The sequence below is a fragment of the Vulpes vulpes genome, chromosome 5 (genome assembly GCF_048418805.1).
Source record: "Vulpes vulpes isolate BD-2025 chromosome 5, VulVul3, whole genome shotgun sequence".
Classification (NCBI taxonomy): Eukaryota; Metazoa; Chordata; class Mammalia; order Carnivora; family Canidae; genus Vulpes; species Vulpes vulpes.
In genome coordinates this window covers 133,816,839-133,838,734 of record NC_132784.1, presented here as the reverse complement: position 1 = coordinate 133,838,734, position 21,896 = coordinate 133,816,839, and the positions used below count along the sequence as shown (strand labels likewise).

The following is a 21,896-nucleotide window of genomic DNA, read 5'->3' as shown; positions in this document are numbered from 1 at the left end:
TAGCCAGGAGCCTATTACATTTTAAAATGGTTGGAAAAAAGAAAATGGTTTAAAATGGTTGTGACACAGGAAAATTGTCTGAAATTCAAATTTAAGATCCCCAAATAAAAGTTTTATTGGAATGCAGGCATGCTTATTATTTTACTTATTGTCTGGGGCTGCCTTCATGTTACAGGGGCAGAGCCGAGTAGTTATAACAGAGACTACATGGTCCACAAAGCCTAAAAATATTTACTATCCAGCCCTTTACAGAAAGTCTGCTGCCAACTTTGTTCTAAGCCAAGAAAACCCCAAAAGACAATGATAACAACAAAAAAGACATGAGTATCTTGGCTTGCTTTTCCTGTGCAGGCTGACATTTTCTAGTGCCCTTCATAATGGGCATTGCCAGCAACAGATGCATGTCTTGCAGTGTATTTACCTAATGTCATGGTGACTGGGGTGGTGTGGAGAGCCGTGGAGTGCTTCAGAAAAAGGCTTTCTGCAGGATGGACCGAAGCAAGCAAGACTTGGAAGTCGGTTTCCAATCCTACCACCTCCACCGTCCCACATACAGACTCTGAAACTCCACCCTGCAGTCTGGCATGAGCCCCTCTGCCCCCTCAAGGCACTTTCTTGATTACTAAGAAGAGAATTATCCAGGGGACTCGATTTGGAACTTTGCTCTTAGAGTTTCATCAACAATGCAGTTTTAGCAGAGTATGTTGCCCCCCACCTTGGCCTAAATAGGGAAGGTAAATACTTTGGATATTCAAGAATTAACAAATCCATTTTATCCAATAATAACAAGACATATTCCAAAACCATTTGTTATGCAGATGATTCTGTATTCATTCTATTTATTCATGGTCATACTATAGTAAAAAGATAAATCACTGGCTGGTAGTGTTTTGTTTCTAGAAAATACCAGCATTATGAAACAGTGATCCACTGCGTTAACATATTTCTTTGGTACACCATAGTGTAGTGTTTGAAGTTCCTAGGAAGTCCGTTAAGCAAAGCATTATATTAGGAAAAACAAATGAACCACAATATTTTGTTTGTTTGGAAAGGGCCTTGGTCAATATTATGAAGCAAATCTACCATGACCATAGGAAAGAGATCCTGAACCCAAAACCTAGTTGAAATCAGGTGATGCTTAAAGATAACCAGGTGGTGAGATAATAATTAAATTTTCTATGCTTTGCATTTGTTCCAGGCTTTTCTTTCCTTTGCTTCTCACTCACTTTATCAACAAATATCTTTTGAGCCTGTGATATGTGAAAAGTGCCACAGTTGACACAAAGCATGTAATGCATAGGCCTGCCTTTAAATGGCTTACTTACAACCAGCTAGAGGCGTAAGGCAAGACTAGTCAATAAAAAGTTCAAGGCAGCCAGTGACCTCCCACGTGAAGCTGAGGTGGTCCAATTATAGGACTCAGGGGAGGCAGGGAGCCAGTTTAGGGCTGGGGTGTTATAGGCAAGGGAATTGAGGGAGCCTTCTGAGTTGCCTTTATTTTAAAAGCCATGATGACGCTATTAAAAAAAAAAAAAAGAATGGTTTAGAGCACTTTAGTCTCCATGTGCCAGGGGCTGCTTTACATTCTTTATGTACATTTGTTTGTTTGTTTAATGCTCACAACCATAAATGGAAAGTGCAAACACCATATGTGACATATGGCTGTAGCTCCATAAGCGTCTCTCCCTTTGTCTTGAAAGTTAATGGCATGTCAGTATGCACAAAGCTGCACACATGCTATAAGGTTCTAATTATATGTCCTGATGATAATCATTAGCAATTTCAAAGTCCTGAAATCACAAAAGCTTTAAGTGGAGACACTTAGAAATTCTGCATGTTCTCCTTATTCCTTCGATATCATTCTAAGGGTTACACTGTATAGCATAGCATAGCATTGCATACATGTGTGGCCAGAGAGCTAAGCCTAGCATTATCAAATATAGTTGCTGTTAACTAAGGAAATATATACTATATATAACTATTTCATCTGGTGAAAGTCCATTTTAAGGAGAATCATGAGAGGACCTGAATGTAAAAGAGACAAACAGAAACATTCTTATACACAGCTGATTCCTGCAAAGAACAAAATTGCTGTTGTCCCTGAGAATTCATGCTTTTAAAATTTCATACATATTATCTAGCTTTTTCTACAAATACTAGCATATTCTAAGTCTCTCTACTCTAGTATCCCAGCATTTAATCTTGTTATAGAAACATCCAAAATGATTAAATCCTACACACAAGCAGAAATAATATTCTTCATACTAACACACATTTTAATTTCTACCTGTATAGAAAAAAGTGCTTCTAAGGGCTTCTTTCAATATTGTCTTAGGATTTTCTACTGTCTTCCATAACTAACCAGTAGTACACAAACAAGAAGAAAGGGAAGGATTTGCTTAATTGAATGTTGTGGCTCAAGCAACATAATTAATGAGAGAAGCCAAGGAGATTCAATACCACCATTTTAGTTTGAGTCTCCACGAGACTATATTGTTGCAGCTTACAGGCTTCTCTTGGCCTGCTCGCTGAAGCCTTAGTGATATTGAGGTCTCAGTCACAGGTTTACCCTATGGCGTGTCTTTCCAGGAGTCTTTGAACGGGCATCGACAGCTTTCCCAAGAAGCGCTTGATGATGGGGCGACTCTTAGCAAACTTGTCCTTCACCTCAATTTCCAGAACATCAGTGGGCAAGGACACAAAGCTGAATTGCTGCAATGAAATAATATGTCACATCAATTAACTGAGAGGTGCAAGGGCTGGCCAATTCCCAGCCCATCTATCTTGGATGGAGTTATTATAAAACATCCCAGTGACAACATATATATTGAGGTCTTAGAAATCCTGTGAGCCCTGTTTGTTCAGTAAATTAATAATAACAACATTGAGGTACTTTTTTGATGGTTAAAAATAGGGTTTCTCTGAGTTTCAAATAATTAAAAACAATTCACCTTAAAGAGAAAAAATCAACTTAGGCCTCACTATACTAAAGGTTTAAAGAAAAGAACACGTTTAAAGAAAGAATAAGCACTAACTCAACCTATAATTAACGAAATGCACTTTAAACCATAACAAAATATCTCTTCTTTTGTGATTGTAATGGCAAAGATTTAAAAACGTTTCATAGTACCCTGTGTTCTTGAGAGTGGAAAAAAGAACTCTCACCCACTGTATTGATGTACATTCCCATTCAATTGATTCAAAGTTTGGGAAGAGAATTGCAATATTTATTGATATTTAAGCTGCAAATTCCCTGCAAGTCAGAATTCCAATTCCAATTTTAGAAATTTCACCCTGGGATTAATTTGCACACTTGCTCAAAAGACTAGAAACACCAAAAATATCTGCTAAAGATAGCAACCAGTTAAATTAAGGATAGTAAATCTTTGAAATAGAAAACTCTGCTGCCATAAAAAAGAAACAGGTAAATATGCACCAACATGAGTAGATATTTGAAAAATAAAGTAAAAGAGCAAGATGGAGATCCCTGGGTGGCTCAGCGGTTTAGTGCCTGCTTTCAGCCCAGGGCGTGATCCTGGAGACCCAGGATCGAGTCCCGCATTGGGCTCCCTGCATGGAACCTGCTTCTCCCTCTGCCTGTGTCTCTGACTCTCTCTCTCTCTCTGTGTCTCTCATGAATAAGTAAATAAAATCTTTTTTTTTTTTTTTAAAGAGCACGATATATAAGAATGTGGAGAGTGGGATTTCATTTGTACCTGGAACTGTAAAGAAAATGCCTTAAAAAAAAAAAAAAGAGAGAGAGAGAGAGAGAGGAATGCCTGGAGGAGTACTCCAAACTCAACCTTAAGAGGTAGGCTAGTAAGGAGGAGACAAAGCAGATCTTTTTCATTTGATTCTAAATTGTTCATTTTTAAAAAATAGCATACTGTATGACTTTAAAATAAAGGCAGCAATAATTAAAGAAAGACTGTAACCATCAGAAGTTGGCAAAGCCAACAATGAGAAGTGTAGAAAATGAACAAACAACCTAACCTTATGCCTAAAGGAGCTAGCAAAAGAAGAACAAACAAAACTCAAAACCAGCAGAAGGAAGAAAATAATGATTAGAGCAGAAAGAAATGGTATAGAAAGTAAAAAACAACAGAACAGATCAATGAAATCAGGAGCTGATTCTTTGGGGAGAAAAAACCCCATAACAATACAATGGATAAACTTCTAGCCAAATTAATCAAAAAGAGAAAGAGAGAGAAAAAGGACTCAAACAAAATCACAAATGGAAGAAGAGAAATAACAGCCAACACCACAGAAATATAAACAATTGAAAGAGAATATTATGAAAAATTTTATGTCAACAAACCTGGAAGAATTTATCAATTGATAAATTCCTAGAAACATCCTACTAAAGCTGGAAAAACTGGAAATTTGAACAGACCAATTACTAGCAAGAAAATTTAATCAGTAATCAAAAAACTCCCAACAAACAAAAGTCCACTACCAGATGGCTTCATAGGAGAATTCCACCAAACATTTAAAGAAGAGTTGATATCTTTTCTTCTTAAACTATGCCAAAAAGATAGAAGAGGAAGGAAAACTTCCAAATTCATTCTATGAGGCCAGTATTACCCTCATACCAAAACCATATAAAGACAACAAAAAGGGAGAACTATAAGACAATATCTCTGATGAATATAGATGCAAAAATCCTCAACAAAAAACTAGCAAACTGAATGCAACAATACATTAAAAAAAATCATTCAGCACAATCAAGATGGATTTATTCCCAGGATACAAAGGTGATTCGATGTTAACAAATCAATCAGCATGTTATTTCACATCAATAAGAGAAAGGATAAAAATCATATGATAATTTCAATAGATGTAGAAAAACATTTGACAAAGTACAATACCCATTAATGATAAGATCCCTCAACAAAGTAGGATGAGAGGAAATATACCTCAACATAATGAAGGCCATGTATGAAAAACTCTTAGCGAACATCATACTCAGTGGAGAAAAACAGCTTTTCCCCTACAGTCAGGAACAAGACAAAGATGTCCAGTCTCATCACTTTTTTTCAACATAGTACTGGAGTCCAAGCCACAGCCACCAGACAAGAAAAAGGAATAAAATGCATCCAAGTTGGTAAAGAAGAAGTCAAACTTTCATTATTTGCAGATGACATGCTGTTCTATATAGAAACCCAAAAGACTACCAAAATAACTGCCAGAACTGATAAATGAATCCAGTAAAGTCATAGGATACAAAGCCCATGAACAGAAATATGGTACATTTATATATACTGATAATGAAGCAGCAGAAAAAGGAATTAATAAAACAATCCATTTATAATTGCACCAAAATTAATAAAAGGAACTAGAAATAGATTTAACCATAGAGATGAAAGATCAGTAGTCTAAAAACTATAAAATATTGATGAAAGAAACTGAGGAAGGCACAAAGGAATGGAAAGACATTCCATGTGTATGGGTTGGAAGAACAAATATTGTTAAACTGTCTGTATTATCCAAAGCAAGCTACAGATTTAATACAATCCCTATGAAAATACCGACAGCATTTTTCAGAGAACTAGAACAAACAATTCTAACGTTTGTATGGAACCACAAAAGACCATGAATAGCCACAGAAATCTTGAAAAAGAAACTGCAGATTTCACAATTCTAGACTTTATATTACAAAGCTGTAGTAATCAAAACAGTGTGGTACTGGAACAAAAATAGACACATAGATCAATGGAACAGAACAGAAAACCCAGAAATAAATGCACAATTGTATGGTCAATTAATCTTTGACAAAGGAGGAAAGAATATGCAATGGGAAAAAGTCTCTTCAGCAGATAGTGTGAAAATTGGACAGCAACATGCAAAAAAAAAATGAAACAGGACCATTTTCCTACACCTTGCACAGAAATAGATTCAACATGGAGGAAAGATCTAAATGTGAGGCCTGAAACCATAAAAATCCTGGAATAGGGCACAGCCAGTAATTTCTCTGACATCAACTATAGCAACATTTTTCTAGATATTACTTCTGAGGCAAGGGAGATAAAGGCAAAAATAAACTATCAGGACCATACCAAAAGAAAAAGCTTCCGCACAATGAATCAACAAAACTAAAAGGCAATCTATGGAATGGGAGAAGATATTTGCAAATGACATCTCCAGTAAAGGGTTAGCATCCAAAATATATAAAGAACTTGTGAAACTCAACACCCCAAAAACAGATAATCCAATTTAAAAATAGGCAGAAAGCAGGGACAGATATTTCTCCAAAGGAGACATCCAGATGGCCAACAGACAAATAAAAAGATGCTCAACACCACTCATCATCAGGGAAACACAAATCAACTCAATGAGCTATTGCCTCGCACTTACCAGAATGTCTAAAATCAACAACACAAGAAACAAATGTTGACAAAGATGTGGAGAAAAAGGAACCCTTACCACCTGGTACTAGTGAGAATGCAAACTGGTGGAGCCATTGTAGAAAACACTTTGGATGCTCCTCAAAAAGTTAAAAATAGTGCTACCCTACAATCCTGTAATGGCACTACTGTGTATTTATGCAAAAAAAAAAAAAAAAAAGAAAAAAGAAAAAAGCACTAATTCAAGAGGATATATGCTATGTTTATTGCAGCATTATTTACAATAGCCAAATTATGGAAGCAGCCCATGTGTCCACCAGTAGATGAATGGATAAAGAAGATGTGGCATAAAAAAAAAGTGGCATATATATAATTCAGCCATAAAAAAGAATGAAATCTTGCCATTTGCAATGACGTGGATGGAGCTAAAGAGTGTAATTGAAATAAGTCATAGAAAGAAAATGCCATATGATTTCACTCATATGTGGCACTTAAGAACAAAACAAATGAGCAAAGGGGAAAGAAAAGTGAGAGACAAAGCAAGAAACAGATTCTTAATTACAGAGAACAAACTATGGTTATTAGACGGGAGGTGGGGGGAGGATGGCAGAAATAGGTGATGGGGATTAAAGAGTACATTTACCATGATGACTACGAAGTGATCTATGGAATTGTTGAATCACTGTATTTTGTACACCCAAAACTAACATAACACTGTATATTCACCATATTGGAATTAAAATAAAAGTTAATAAATAAAAATAAAGAAAAGGAGAAGGAGTTACATGTTGGCATTGCTTAGCTCCGACTGAGAGAAGGGAGTGTTAATCATATTGAACATCACAGTACCCTTATTCAAGGGTTGTAGAGCATCTGAAATATATAATTATTTCCTTTTATTGTGATTAATTTTTTAATAGCAGTCTTTTAGCTTTAGCTGATTTCTCATTACAGAGATTAAACATGTTAAATGTGGCAGCGTTAAAATCTCTGTATCACAACAGGCTAAGTCATGCTGCAGTAACAGCCAAATTCCAAGTCTCAATGACTTCTGATGGTAAAGTTTTGTTCCTTGCTCACACTGCCATTGAGGGCGGGCAGAGGGCTCTGCTCATTAGTCATTCAAAGAACCAGGCTGATGGAGCAGACATTCTTTCAAAAGTTGCCAGGCACAGTGACAGAGGAAAGAGAACTCTGGAGGGTCTTCCCCCCTGCAAAAAAGTGTTTGCTTCCAATCTAACTCCTCATCAGGACTAGACACATGTCTCAGCCAACCCCTGGGACAAGAAAATATGGTCCTATAGTGTGTCTGGGAGGTGGACAGCAGAAATATTTGGCAAATAGCACGAAAGGCTTCCATACCTCCATGTAGTGCTTCTAATTTCCATTACACATTAGTATAGTTTGGTTCTGCACAATTCCTAAGGACCAATCATTCCTGGAACTAACAACAGAATTTATGGACAGGCTAAGCTGGAGGATCAAACCAGGGACAGGCACTTCTCTAAGAAGGCCTATGTTAGCAAGAATACAGTCCCACCAACTGTCTCAGGTCCTCAAAACCCCTATATCTTTGATCCGGTAATTCCACTCTGAAGTGTACTGTTATAAATATCCTAACTTAAATGCTCAACAATAGGTCAGGTACATTGTAGTAAATGCATATGATAGAATAGTTTATAATTTTCTAAATTATAATAATTTATATTTGAGTTACATATATAATTACAATATTATAACATGTTAAACAAAAGATAGAAAATGCTTGTTTTACAATGCTAAGTGATAAGAGCATCCTGTTCTTAATATTTAATTCGTGATCACAAGAATATGAATTATATGAATTTAGAAACTGGAAAGAATTACAATCAGTTTTAATAGTAGTTGTCTTACCAAGTAGGATTGTTCCCCACATTTCTTTTTCTGTATTTTCCACACTTCCTCTAATGAGCATGTATTATTTTCATAACGAAAAACGTAATCACCTTTATTAAAACAAGAGTATTTCTGGTTATAGCAGCCTACACAGGACACCAAAGTCAACTTAGCAAACTCACTCTGAAACTCAGTAGCAATGCCTGAGTTCTTCCCTTCCTCCACAAGGATTTCCTTCTCAGCCTCTCTTCACGTATCCACTCCTGGACTCCAGGCATCACACTCTCCCCACCAGGTTCTCACTCCCATTCCACAGTTATTGGAGTTCGTGTAAAGCCCCAGCTATTGAAAGAACCAGTGAGCAGCTCTGGAAATGTAAAAGTCTATCTACTCATGAGCAAGCTACATGTACCAGTGAGCCAGGGTGTTTCTCCTGGAAGCTTCTGCTGACCTGACCCCTGAAGAACCTTTGGAGTGACATGGAACTTAGCTCTTATTTTCAGCTCTGCATATCCAAATTCTTGAGTCTCATTCACAACCTCCCCCAGGCTCGGCATCTTCAATTGTAGAATGGGAAAAGAAGGCTCATGCCATGTGAAATTAAACTGTATTCTTTCCTTCCAGTTCTGCTCTATCCAGACTCTACCTGCCACATCCACTACAGATCCTCCTTAACTTACAATTGAGTTACATCCTGATAAATCCATTGTAAGTTAAAAAATCTTAAGTTGAAAATGCATTCATCTAACCTCCTGAACATCATAGCTTAGCCTAGCCTGCCTTACACATGCTCAAAACACATTAGTCTATGGTTGGACAAAATCATCTAAAACAAATCTTTTTATAATAAAGGTTTGAGTATCTCTCATAATCTATTAAATGCTGTACTGAAAGTGAAAACAGAATGATTGTATAGGCACAGAATGGTTGTAAGGGGTACCAGTTGTTGGCCCTCATGGTCACACAGATGGTTGGGAGCTCTGGCATCACCAGATAGACTGAGCATCATTGGACAGTATCACACACACATCCCTAGCCCAAGAAAAGATCAAAACTAAAAATTTGAACTGCAGATCTATTGAATGGATATCACCTTTCGTACCATCATGAAGTCGAAAATTGTTAAGTCCAACCATTATAAGCTGGGGATCATCTGTCTTATCTCTTTCACCTTTTGACTTTCTAATTATTGTACTTTTTTCAAATTTACTACCTCCTTTCAGCTGGTCCATAAGGACCAATAACTCTATAACTATTTGTAGTAATCTATAAGGCCTGGTTCAAATGCCTAAAGCACAGACAAAAGCTATAGTCCTACTGTTAATTCTCCCTCTGTCTTTCTACCCAAAGAAATGGCGTAATTATTGGCCAAAAGAGAAAGCTTTGAACTGTATCCGCAAAACATTTTTTTGAAAAGATGCATTGTTGCCCCAAGCCTTCTCTGTTTTGGGAATTTTGTCTTTTTTTTTTTTTTTTTTTTTTAATCCTAATTCACCTGTGAAAGAAAATCAATGTGGCAAATGAAGGAGCCAATCCTGAACATTCTTAGGGTCTAAAGTCTGGCCATTTCCCACTTCATCCTCTTTTGCTCATGGGCATCTAAGAGCAAGTGTAACATTGTTGGGGAATGCAATAAAAAGATCACAGATTGAACGGTGCCTGGATTACTCAATTGGTTAAGTGTCTGGCTCTTGGTTTTGGTTCAGGTCATGGTCTCAGGGTCCTAGGATTGAGCCCCATGTTGTGCACCATGCTGAGCCAGGAGTCTGCTCGAGGTTCTCTCTTCTTCTCCTTCTGCCTTTTCCCATCTCTATCTCTAAAATAAATAAAATAGATAAATCTTTAAAACAAAACAAAACACCTATTTACCTGTGAGCTGGACCCAGACACTCAGAGTCTCCCCACCCCCATCCTTGGAATGTGGGTTTGTTTGCCTTTCTCACTCCCAGAGGCTTATGTCCAAAGACATAGCCTTGAGATGGTGATATGATGTTGAAAATAGCTGCATGGTAAATGTGATTAAACCCAATTAGGGCCTCTTCAGAACCTTTTAAGATTTAGAGGGCGGGTGTGGGGCTCCATTCATCTTGCTGTTGCCCATGACAAGCCTCACCTATAAGTTCCCTTTATTATTGTTAAAACTGCTACCTACCAAACTGGAGTGACATGCCTCTTTCTTTGCCTCTCCCTGCCCTCTACCTATGGGGGTCTGTTTTCAAATTACACTGGTGGAACTCCCTGGAGAATTGTGAATCTACAAACATATACTTGGACCAACCAATACATAAATGGCTCCTTATCTCTGCCTAAACATGAGATTATCCTAAACGAAGGAACTCCTGGTGTCCCTAAAGTCAGAGAAGTAAAATTCCACAGGTCATCTTTCCATTAGAACATCAGATTCCCTTTCCTGTCTGTACTTAGGTAATAATTGTCAGATCTTGTACCTTTGGGCAGCAAGCACAGGAAGAAAGCTGTCCCAGGTCCAACACCTGGATGTAAGCTGGAGTGATACGCAGCACTCCTACAGCATCAAACCTCTTTTTGGTTAAAAGTAAACTTGACACAAAAGTAAGCTTTCAAACATAAAGTAAACATTTTGCTTAAGCACAGGTTGTTGGAACTCTTATTTTTTGCTTTGGGCCATTGGTACTCAGTTCTGGCTCTCATTCAAATAATCTGGGGAGCTTTCACAAAAATATCCATAACTGGATCCCATTTTTAACTACTTAAATTAGATTTCCTTGAGGGTAGAACTGGGCACTGGTAGTGTTTCAAGCTTCCCAGTTTACTTTTCTGCGCACCCAGAGTGAAGAGCCATAGTTCTCTCAATAATAATCCATTTTAACTTCAAATAATCTCATTGTTAGGAAAATATTCCTTAGATCAAATCTAAATCTTTTTCTGTGGCTTAAATATTTAGTCCAGTAATTCATAACCTATTCTTCAATCCCTAGTTTAATAATTTTTTATTTTGGTCTTGGCATTCTTAATAATAACAGTGCATGGTAGTGAGCCTCTATACCCAACAGGTGCCAATAACACCTAGTTATGAAAACTAAAAATGTCCCCAGACATTCCCCAATGTCCCCCGAGGAACAAAATCACCCTTGATGAGAACCACTGATGTAGGCCTGCCATCTTCAGTTTTCCAGAGAGATGTTAGGACTGCTGTTGCAATCGGTGGGGGAATTTATTTATTTTGGTTTGCACCATTACTCAATAGGCTATTTATGTAGAAAGAAGATACTTTATTTATTATGTTCCATTTTGCCTCAGAAAAAAAAATATGAGGCAGATCTTTTATAAAAAGAACTTCCATGAATTGAACTCATTGAAATAAAAAGAGTAGCTAACTAACAGGAATATTTAGTTGGCAATTATGTAAACTGGCAGCAGTTCTACAGTGGGCAATTGAGGCAGAAATTAGGAGTGTCACTAATAAAGGAACCAATGACTCAGAAGAAGGGGAATGTTATACACTTACTCATAAACACTTGCGGAGCACTGGCTCTGAGCTAGGTCCTGATGGCATGGCATCACCCTTCAGTCTTGGGGCCATAGATCTCTAACTTTAAGAGTCACAATGTTTACACTGAAAGTAGACCACCATAAGATAGGAAGTGCTAGAGTGAGGATCCCCAAAGGCTCATCCTGATGGATGAACAGAAAGAAGAGCCATGATGATGGGCTGGAGCCTGATGGACAAGTAGAGATGACTTCCCAGAGGATGCAAAGTTTTAACTGAATCTTAACACATAAGCAGACATCTGCCAGGTCAAGAAGATGTGGGAAGAATGTCCCAGGGAGAGAGAGTGGCATGGGCAAGGAAGGGATTGAAATTCACAGAATGTACAGGTCTCTTTGGGGACTGTGGGTGGCTTAGTATGTCTGGGTCCTAGTGGGGGTCATGTTGTGAGATACAACCAGATAGAGAAGTAGGATCCAGATCATAAACAGCTTCCTGGCCAGAGGCTGGACTTATTCTAAAGGCATCTGCGAGCAACTGAAGGATCTGAATCATGCAAACAACAGATACCCTGACGTCTTGCATTTGAGGAATGTAGTAGTGCTGAGGAGGTAGCCCATATATATATGTCAGACCTGAGGATGGGCATGTCAGGTGAGACAAGTGAGATATGGGGAGAAAGTCTAGCAGGAAAGGAGGAGAGGGTGACAGATTCGTTGCCTGGCTAAATGTCAGTGAGAGCCATGGCATGTGTGAGAGAAAGAGGCCAAAAATTTCCAAGATTGGATTCCCAGGATTGAGAGTATGTGGGAGGACTGATAGTTAGGAATGGAGAAGGGCTGAACGACTGGATGTCCCAAAGTAATCAGAGAACAGAGTAATGGAAATAAAGGGTTGGGTAGGGAAGGACAGTTGATTGTAAAGAGAGACCTGGAGACCTTGTGATATTTTAACAAGATCCAGGGTGTAAACACTGGAATGGGTGGCTGGTGATGAATGGAAATGCAGGTCAAGGAAAGTGAGAAGGTTAAGGAAACTAGGATGTCTGATAGGTCATTTATATGGAGCATGATAATTCATAAGAATAGTAGGTCTTGGGTAGAAAGGGAATATGTTACCACAGATAGAAAGGTCTTTACTGGTCATGTCCAAGTGAATAACAGGATTCATTATTGCCTCAATGTAGCTAAGATGACATAGATATCAAAGTGAGGATGATAGGATAATAAAAATGAGGAAATAGTTGTCAGAAATTTAAGAAACATGTTCAACATGATTTGGAAAGTATTTTTCACTTGGGTGTTTAGAGTATGAGAAAAGATGACCCCAGTCTTCGGTAGCAGAAGTAGTGTTTTATTTACAAACTTATGCAGGTTGGGAAGGGTTGAGAACTGAAGAGTGGTAAGGATGGTTAACTTTGCTTTTGAAGAAGTAGGAGGTTATCCAGGAGAAAGGCAGGGACACCAGTTAGAAGCCAAGATTATAGAATTCGTGGTCTGGTGAAGCAGGTCAGTTAGAAGGGGCATCTGGTTTGCCTTTCCTCTATTGCAGTGGGGCATGATGGGGAAATAAGACACCAGCTCTGTTCACAAAAGGCTGCCTTGAATCACTCAGCCAACACTATTATTCATTGCTAATGAAACTTAAATGGACCAGGTCTGCTGCTTCTTGTACAGAAGTTCTTCAAGGAGGAGGAGAGTAGGAAAAAAGTAAATGGAGCATGCAAACTGCAGCTACTCTTCCTTGGAATTTTGCATGGTACGTGGCTTTCAATCCAGGTGGTGGCACTATTCTTTAAGTTTAAAAAGGGCCCTTGAAAGCAGGGCTGCCTAAAGTCAAGGATAGAAAAACTCCACCAGTAGAGCAATAATTGAATCAAGAGGAACTTTTTTGTCTCCCTTAGCAACATCACAGGGTTTTATACTAAGAAGTGGTGCCCCAGGAGTCTAAGTGTAGGGGAAGACCCGCCCCTTTAAGTGATGTGTGGCTTGACTCCGTGTTAGGAAGGAAGTGCTAGAGATAATTCTGCTGGGACATGAGCCTTGTAACTGCAGGGAATCTGTTTTGCTCTTGCAAATTTGTGATATATAGAAAGTTTCCATTTCTTCTTATGCCTAAGAGCAAATGAACTTAATTTTGACAGAGCCTCAAGCAACTCCATACGAGGTTCTAAGAATCTTCAGCTTCAGAATAGAGTATTATTAATTTTATTTGTAGGTACCGCTATGGCAAAATTCGGCCAAGATTTACTTGCGGCTTGGTTGAGTGGGAAGCAAGATCTGTATGTGTGTGCATACAAATATGTAATGTGAATATGATTACATATTACACATAAAATATATAAAATGAAAAAGTATATATTATACGCACATTTATTCTATCTATATCTGTATCTATACCCATAACCTTATCCGCATCTATATCTCTAATCTTTTGCTCCTGGAGATGATGCCCTTAAACTCCTATAAAGAAGAAACAGGATTAGATTATTAGATTGGAAACAAAGACTAAAATTTGCTGTGATCATAAGCAACTTAACTAAGCTTTCTGTCCCTACTTTATGGTACCCCTAACAGAGGAGAAAGAAAAGAGCTCCTCTTTCATCTTCAGCAGCTGCACATGCTTGTTGGTAAATTGTCATCTTCACTGATGTGGTTCCTCACCTGTGCACCTGGGGCCACCCTGACTGCTCTCTCACCTGCAGACTCCCCTATCCAGTCATTCAGAATCTCAACTTTCTTACTGACTCTCCATTCTCCCTCTTCACTTTGGCTGCACTGGCCTAGGCACAGCCACAGTCTCCCTGTTTTCAGCTTCTCTTTCATGCTTGCCAGTAAAGGTATGTCTCTGAAACACAGGTCTGATCATTTCATTCTCCTGCATAACAACTTCCTTTTTCTTCTCATTTACAGGATAAAAATCTAAATTTCCTAGTGAAATGTCCAGCTCTTGCCAACCTTTCCAAGTCCCTTTAACATACTTGTTACCTGAAGAACTCATTTTCTTTCATATATTTTCAAGACTTACTATTTGCCTGGAAGTTGTTCATTCCCAACTTCCTTGCCATGCCAACCTCCTACTCATGCTCTAAAACCCCATTCACATAAAGTCTATTCTGTGAATCCTCTTCTGACTTTGGGAACCATCAACCAAGGCAGTGATTCTTTCTTCTGCTTCAATATCCCCTCTATAGTCTATTTTCTTGTGGTTGGTTGGTTGATAAGAATGCACATGTACTATCTGTTTTTAGTAAAGCTTTTTGCATGCAGAAGCCACATACTACCTTTGTATTGAGCACATCAATAAATGAGGTGATGAACGGCTGGCTACTTCTTGAAGTAATTCCACTCCATATGAGACACCAATGGTACAAAAGTGAAATACAATCCAAGCTTGTGGGTGAGCAAAAATATTCTATGAACACTAGACTGAAACGTCAGTGCCCAAGCCACACTATTGTTCTACAGAAAACCTAAGGATTACACTACAGTGGACTTCTCTGAAATAAAAGCAAAGTGAAACTCTTCATTTGGATACACGATGTGGATACTCACTGGCTGTTAAAGATGAATAATTAAAGAGGTAGGAAGAATTCTGAGATGACCCCCTCCGGATTCTCCTTTCCCCACTCATCCCATATTATCACCTCCACAGCGTAGGTGGGACTTGTGAACATGACGGATGTCACATACATGATTACATTACCAATCAATGGACTTTGAATTAATACAAAAGAAGATAATCGGGGTGGGCCTGACTCAATCAGGTGAGACCTTTAAAAAGGACTGGTCACTTTTTGAAGTCAGAGAGATGAAAAGCATGACAGGGATTCGATGCAAGGGAGAATCTCCATTACTGGCTTTGATGATGGAAAGAGCCACATGGCAAGGACCAGAGAACAGCTCCTGGTAGCTGAGAGTGGTCTTCAGCCAACAACCAGCAGAGATCTGAATTCTGCCAACAACCCTCATGATCTTATGAACAATCTTTCCTCTAGACAAGCCTAGATGAAGACACAGGTCCGCTAACACCTTCATCTCAGCCTCTCAGACTTTGAGCAGAGATCCCAGTTAGGCTGAGCCCAGACTTCTGACTTATAGGACTGTGAAATATTAAATAGCTGTGGTTTTAAGTTGATAAATTTGTGATAATTTGTTGCATAGTAATAGGAACCTAACAAAAAAAAAGTAGGGTAAGTAACAGCAGGATGAGACTCTCTGAATATGTATGTGGAGTTATTTGTTGATAGTATTTAATTCAGTGTACTGTAGTATCTCCTGAACTGGTTGCCATATGATGGTGAGTGTTCCACTGCCTGGCCCTCAAAAATAAAAGAAAAAAGAGAGAAAGCTCTAATAAGAAGCACTGGGCTAAACAGCGGGAATAGTTCTTTACTGGCAGGTGATGTAGGGGTTTTAATTATACAAATGCACACCATGAATCTGCAAGATAGAATGGAATGTTTCCATATTTGACTGTGGCACCTCTCATGTGTGCATGCATGCATGCATGCATGTGTGTGCACGCACGTGTGTGTGTGTGTGTGTGTGTGTGTGTGTGTGCTATTGCGTGGTAGACTGCTGTAAAGTAGATCATAGTTTGGGATATTGGTGTTTGGCGTCCAGTTATAGTTCAAAGTGCTGAAGGAAAAATAACCGTCAATGTAGAGTTTTATACCTATTAAACTCTCATTCAAGGTTGATGTAAAAATAAAAACATTTTCAAATAATAAAGACTTGGAGATTTTACCAGCCACAAATTTTCAGGGACTTTTAGATGAATAAAATCATGGCATCAGATTAATAAAAAGAGACATAAAAGTCATTTACACATAGCATATAGCCTCTGACAAGGACACGATCATTGTCAGAACATTCATTTGTGTGCATTTTGTATATATTTTTATGAACAACTTCATAGAAATACATAGAAAACATATATAATAGGTACTTTCTAGAAAAATTTTAAAACAGATTCAAGAGGAAACAGGAAACCTGAATAAATAATATTAAATAATTGAGTTAGTAGTCAAACATTTTGTCACCAAGTCACTTTCAAGTAATTTTTACTAAAACTTCTGGGAATAGATTATCTAATATAAACTGTTCAAAGAAATTAAAGATTATAAAAAAGAGGATGCCTGGGTGGCTCAGCAGTTTAGCGCCTGCCTTCAGCCCAGGGCATGATCCTGGAGTCCTGGGATCAAGTCCCACATCAGGCTCCCTGCATGGAGCCTACTTCTCCCTCTGCCTGTATCTCTGCCTCTCATGAATAAATAAATAAAATCTTTAAAAAAAGATTAAGAAAAAGAGTCAGCTACCCAAATGATCTGCTGAGGATAAGACATCTTTGATACAAACTCTATAATGGTACAAGAAAATTGAAGACATCTTATTTACATAGATAGCTGCAAAAATCCTAAATAAACTTAGCTGCAAATCAAAAACAGCATTTGTATGAAAAATATCAACTGTGTCTTTCAGGCTGAGGACTACCTGTGTGACCATTCCTCTGAGATTAGAATCCCTTTTCTCCTCATTCATTCCTAATGTTTTCCTAGAGGGTGCATAAAACTTTGAACATTCATTTTATATGCTAACTTTATCTTTGTACTAAAAAATTTTTTCTGATTTCATTTTCCTCACTTATATTAAAATATATTTTATCTTGCTATATTGTATGCATTTTATATGTTTCCAGGACAAGAGAGGTGACTATTTAAAAGGGTATATATATGCTGTGTGGCCTCAGATTTGGCATTTACGTGCTCATAGGAAAAGTCAGGTCACTAAAGGCTCCATATCCAAAGAGCTGGTCCAACAACTAGGGCCAGACTCCCTCCTCTTCCTTGCACCATCCGGTGGATTTGACAACTGTTTTTTCATGTTATATGTGGGCTGCATGATATCATCCCCTTTCAATCACTCTGTAAATCACTGGACTTGTGCTGTCTTGCTTCTGTCTGTATGTCTCTTTTACAAATGCACTAAGTTATACCCATACCTAGTAATACCTCTTTTAAGTATAATGGTTCTTTAGCCAAAGATGTATATAAATAGCTGCCTAAGTGTTTACCAGAAGACTATTCAACATAAATATATTCTCTTTAAAACAAACAAAACCCCCCAAAATGTGAGATTAGCTGATTAATCATGGTAGTGCCATAATAATAATTTCATAATACATGAAATCAATAGCCTAACACAGTAATACAGTTATAATAAAACTGCAAATTAAAGTCATTGATAAAATGACAAGAACTCTATTGATTTTCTCCTGATATTTTTTAACATTAAAAATACTGTATTTGCTTTTGTTCATATATCTTTATTAATTGTTTTCCAGGTTAATTACCTAAAGCACTGAAAAAGCTGACAAAGCTGAACAGATTAAAGCCTGACAGGAGTTGGGATTTGTCCCTAGGGCACAGGCATTACTTCCTGCAAGGCAAGCATGAGGGAGGCAAAGATGGGGATCTGCTGTAGGCCCCCTAAAAGGACAGGATCATTGTCAGATGATGGGCCTTGCTGAAGCAGAATTTCTGACAAATGAATAAGGAAAGAGAGCCCACAGGATTTGGAGTTTCTATGGTTTAGCCCCACTAGCTTTTTTTTTTTTTCCATTCTTTAAAATAAATGCGAGCATCTTGTATGGCTATGCATACTACCTCTTAAATTCCCCAAAGCATCTCTCCTCTGGCCCTCCCTCATCCCTTATCCTTGTCTTCCTTGGTTCCTAAATCCTCCTCTTTGACTTACCTGTACTTGATTTCTTCACTTCTCGAGTCATTATGCTTGGAAATCCACTTAGGTTTGTTTCTTACTAACTCCAGCCTCACCTTTGATTTTGGTATCAGCCCTATTGGATGACATTAGCTTAACAAATTTCAATCAGTGAAAGAGGCACTACCCAATTCTGTCTCTGATTTGTATTTTTTGCAAGTTTTCTTGGTATAAATACTTCTACACAGATAACTTCACTAAATGCTGGGGAGAGATGTGCATAGTGGCCTCTGTGAGCCCACATGAGTTGGCTCTAGCACACTCTGACCCCACCAAAGGATGTGCTGAGCCAGTCCTCAGCTCACTCTATTTCTCCATGAGAAATTAAAAGGCATTGGGTTTTACTACATTCTCAAAACCTCCACTTCTACTTATTTCCTCAGTTTTCAATGTTGCTAACAGATAAGACATACTTCAGCCAGCTGACATCAAACTGGGTGCCTCTAAGTTCAGTGCATGAGTCTCAGGTGTCACCTGGGAACCAGAGGCAGTACCACTGGAGTCGAACCCCTGTGTTTTTATGTAGGTATTCCATTCATGAGTTCCTTTCAGAAAAGTGTTCAGCTCCTGGTTTAATCAACAAAAATAACTGATTTGGTGCTTAGATGATTGTTGTCTATATCAGGGAACTTAAAAAAATCTTTTAAGAAACTATAGTCCTGGGACAGGACTGTTGGCTAGGGCTTGTCTCATACTCACCACCAGTGCCCATCTTTTGCATTTTGACGAATGTTTTTTTCCCCCATAGATGTGATTTTGTGTTCATGAAACTGTTCACCAAGTCCAGGCTAAAAGTATAATTTAACTTCTGGCTAAATTACCTTTCAATTTCTAATCAATCAGGACTGACGTTAACACTCAAGTTTAAACCAACAAGAGTTTGGTTAAAACCGGTTAGGGCTCACTGATTACAGTAAACATCTAGCGATTGTCCTTACAGATCATGGGCCTTAGCCAGGCTCCCTTATTTATCTCTAGAGGATCAGGCTTGTAGACTAACCTGGTCCACTTGCTCTGCTTGGTCCGTCGGGTTTTTGGCAATCTCTCTGACAGTGAGTCTCATTCTTACCTACTTCTGATGTTCCTGGGTGATTAAATGTGAGAACTCTGGTAAAAACCTATTAGAACTTGGCATCTAGAAGAATACTCTAAATGGTGAGCCCATGCCTGACTCTTATGCGTTTATGCCCACATCTGACCCCTCCAATTGTCAGGGCAGTGGTTTATGGTTTGCTTAACTGTAAGGTAATGTTTTGGTTACTGGTACCTACTCTGGACTCCTAGCCAGCCTCAGCGCTAGAAGCTGTCCTGAGCTACCTGCACCAATTGAAGTTCCTCTCACATGCTAGAGCCCTATTTTAAGTGCATGGTGGCTGGGGGTATATTGAAGGGACCCACTAGACAAAAGTGAAGCATAATGGCTAATTACATCTACACCTATACCTCTCCATGTTCACCAGAAGCCACCATTCTTGTCCAACTTCATCATTTCCCACCTAGCTTCTGCAACTGCCTCCTAACTGATGCTCTTTCTCCCCTTCCTCCCTCTCAATCCACCCCCAGCATACGTGGATTGTGAGTCTTATTTGTTCCATACCTCACCAGCATTAGTTTTTGTCCATTTCCTTCATGTTAGCCATGCTGGTGGGTGTGCAGTGGTATCACACTGCACTTTTAATTTTTAGTCCTGGATGACTAATGAAGCTGAACATCTTTTTATATATTTATTGGCATTTGGACAACCTCCTTTGTGAGGTGCCTGTTCAAGTCTTTGGTCCATTTACCTGTTAGTGTCTGTCCTTTCCTTCTTGATTTGTAGAGGTAGTGTGTGCATTCTAGATACTGGTTCTTTGCTATCTAGATAATTCAATATATTTTCCCACTCTTTGGCTTGCTCTTAATGTAGAATTTTGATGAACAGACATTTGTAATTTCAATGTCATCCAATTAACCAAGCCTTTGCATTATGGTTAATGCTTTCCATATTCTGCTTAAGAGCTTTTTTTTTTGGCTTCCACAAGGTCATAAAGGAGTTCTCATATGTTATGAATTAGAAACCTTATTGTTAAAGTTTCATATCTAGATTTACAATTTATTGGGAATTGATTTTTGTGTGTGATATGAAACTGCATTTAAGATTCATTTTTTAAAATATGGATAGCACATTGACTCAACACCAAACTTTGAACAGGCTATCCTTCCCTTACTACATTGCAGTATCACTATTGTCATAAAACAGTGATGTTATGCGTGTACCCAATTTGTTATTCTAATCTATTCAATTAGCTATTTGTCTATTCTAAGCCAATGCGTGCTATCTTAATTCCTTTAGCTTTATATCTATTATGGCATCTGGAAGCATAAGTCTTTTTGCTTTGTTTTTTTTTTTTTTCAAGATTTCCCTGCTTATTCTTGGCCTTTCCTATTTCTATCTCGATTTAGAATTGCTTGTCAAGTAACATTAAAAATACCTCTTAGAATTTTGATTGGGATTTCACTGAATCCACAGATCAACTTGAGACTGAATTGACACCACACAATATTGGATTTTCTAATAATATCTCTTCTTTTATTTAGGCTGTTTTAAATTTCTCTTAGACATGTTGCAGTACTTAGTAAAAAGGCCTTTTACATTTTTGTTAGATTTATTCCTAGGTATTTGATGTTTTGTGGTGCTACTGTAAATAGTATCTTTTAAACAATTTTATTTTCTATTTGCATGTAGAAATACAGTTTGTGTTCATATATTAACCTTTTATTTATTTAGTGACCTTGTTAAATTCACTTATTAATTATAACAGTTTATTATTTTACACTGCTCACTTATACAGCGATGTTATTTGAAAAGAAGTACAGTCTTCCTTTCCAATTCTGATATATTTTCTTTCTTTATTTTTGAAAAGAAGTACAGTCTTCCTTTCCAATTCTGATATATTTTCTTTCTTTATTTTTGCCTTATTACATTGGATCTTTGGTAAAAAATTAAATAGAAGTGGCTAAAGCATGTATCCTTATCTTGTTCTCAATTTTAAGGTAAAGTATTCAACATGATGTTTACTGTAGATTTTATTCTTAATATTTTAAATCCTCTATCAGAGTGAAGAAGTTCTCTTCTGTTTTTTGAAAGTTGTTAAAAAATTAGGAGTGAATATTAAATTTTGTCTACATTTTCTGGATCTACTGAGATAAACATGATTTTTCTCCTTTATTAAATTTAAATAATTTTTATTTATTTATTCTTTTATAAAGATTTTATATACTTTTTAATTTTTTTATATTTTTTATAAAGATTTTATATATATATGAGAGACACAGAGAGAGGAAGAGAGAGAGGCAGAGACAGGAGAAGCAGGCTCCATGCAAGGAGCTGGATATGAGACTAGATCCTGGACTCCGGGATCACGCCCTGAGCTGAAGGCAGAGGCT

General features: G+C 37.8%; 1 protein-coding gene across 4 annotated transcripts in view; it reads right to left on the bottom strand.

The window, feature by feature from the left end:
- The window catches only part of HECW1 (HECT, C2 and WW domain containing E3 ubiquitin protein ligase 1), a 444,141-nt gene that overhangs the window by 112,502 nt on the left and 309,743 nt on the right, over positions 1 to 21,896 (bottom strand). For all 4 annotated transcript variants that reach the window (XM_072760066.1, XM_072760065.1, XM_072760067.1 and 1 more), the window contains one exon: positions 2,570 to 2,712. In XM_072760066.1, the coding sequence (XP_072616167.1) occupies positions 2,570 to 2,712 (143 nt within the window). The remainder of the gene's footprint in view (positions 1 to 2,569; positions 2,713 to 21,896) is intronic.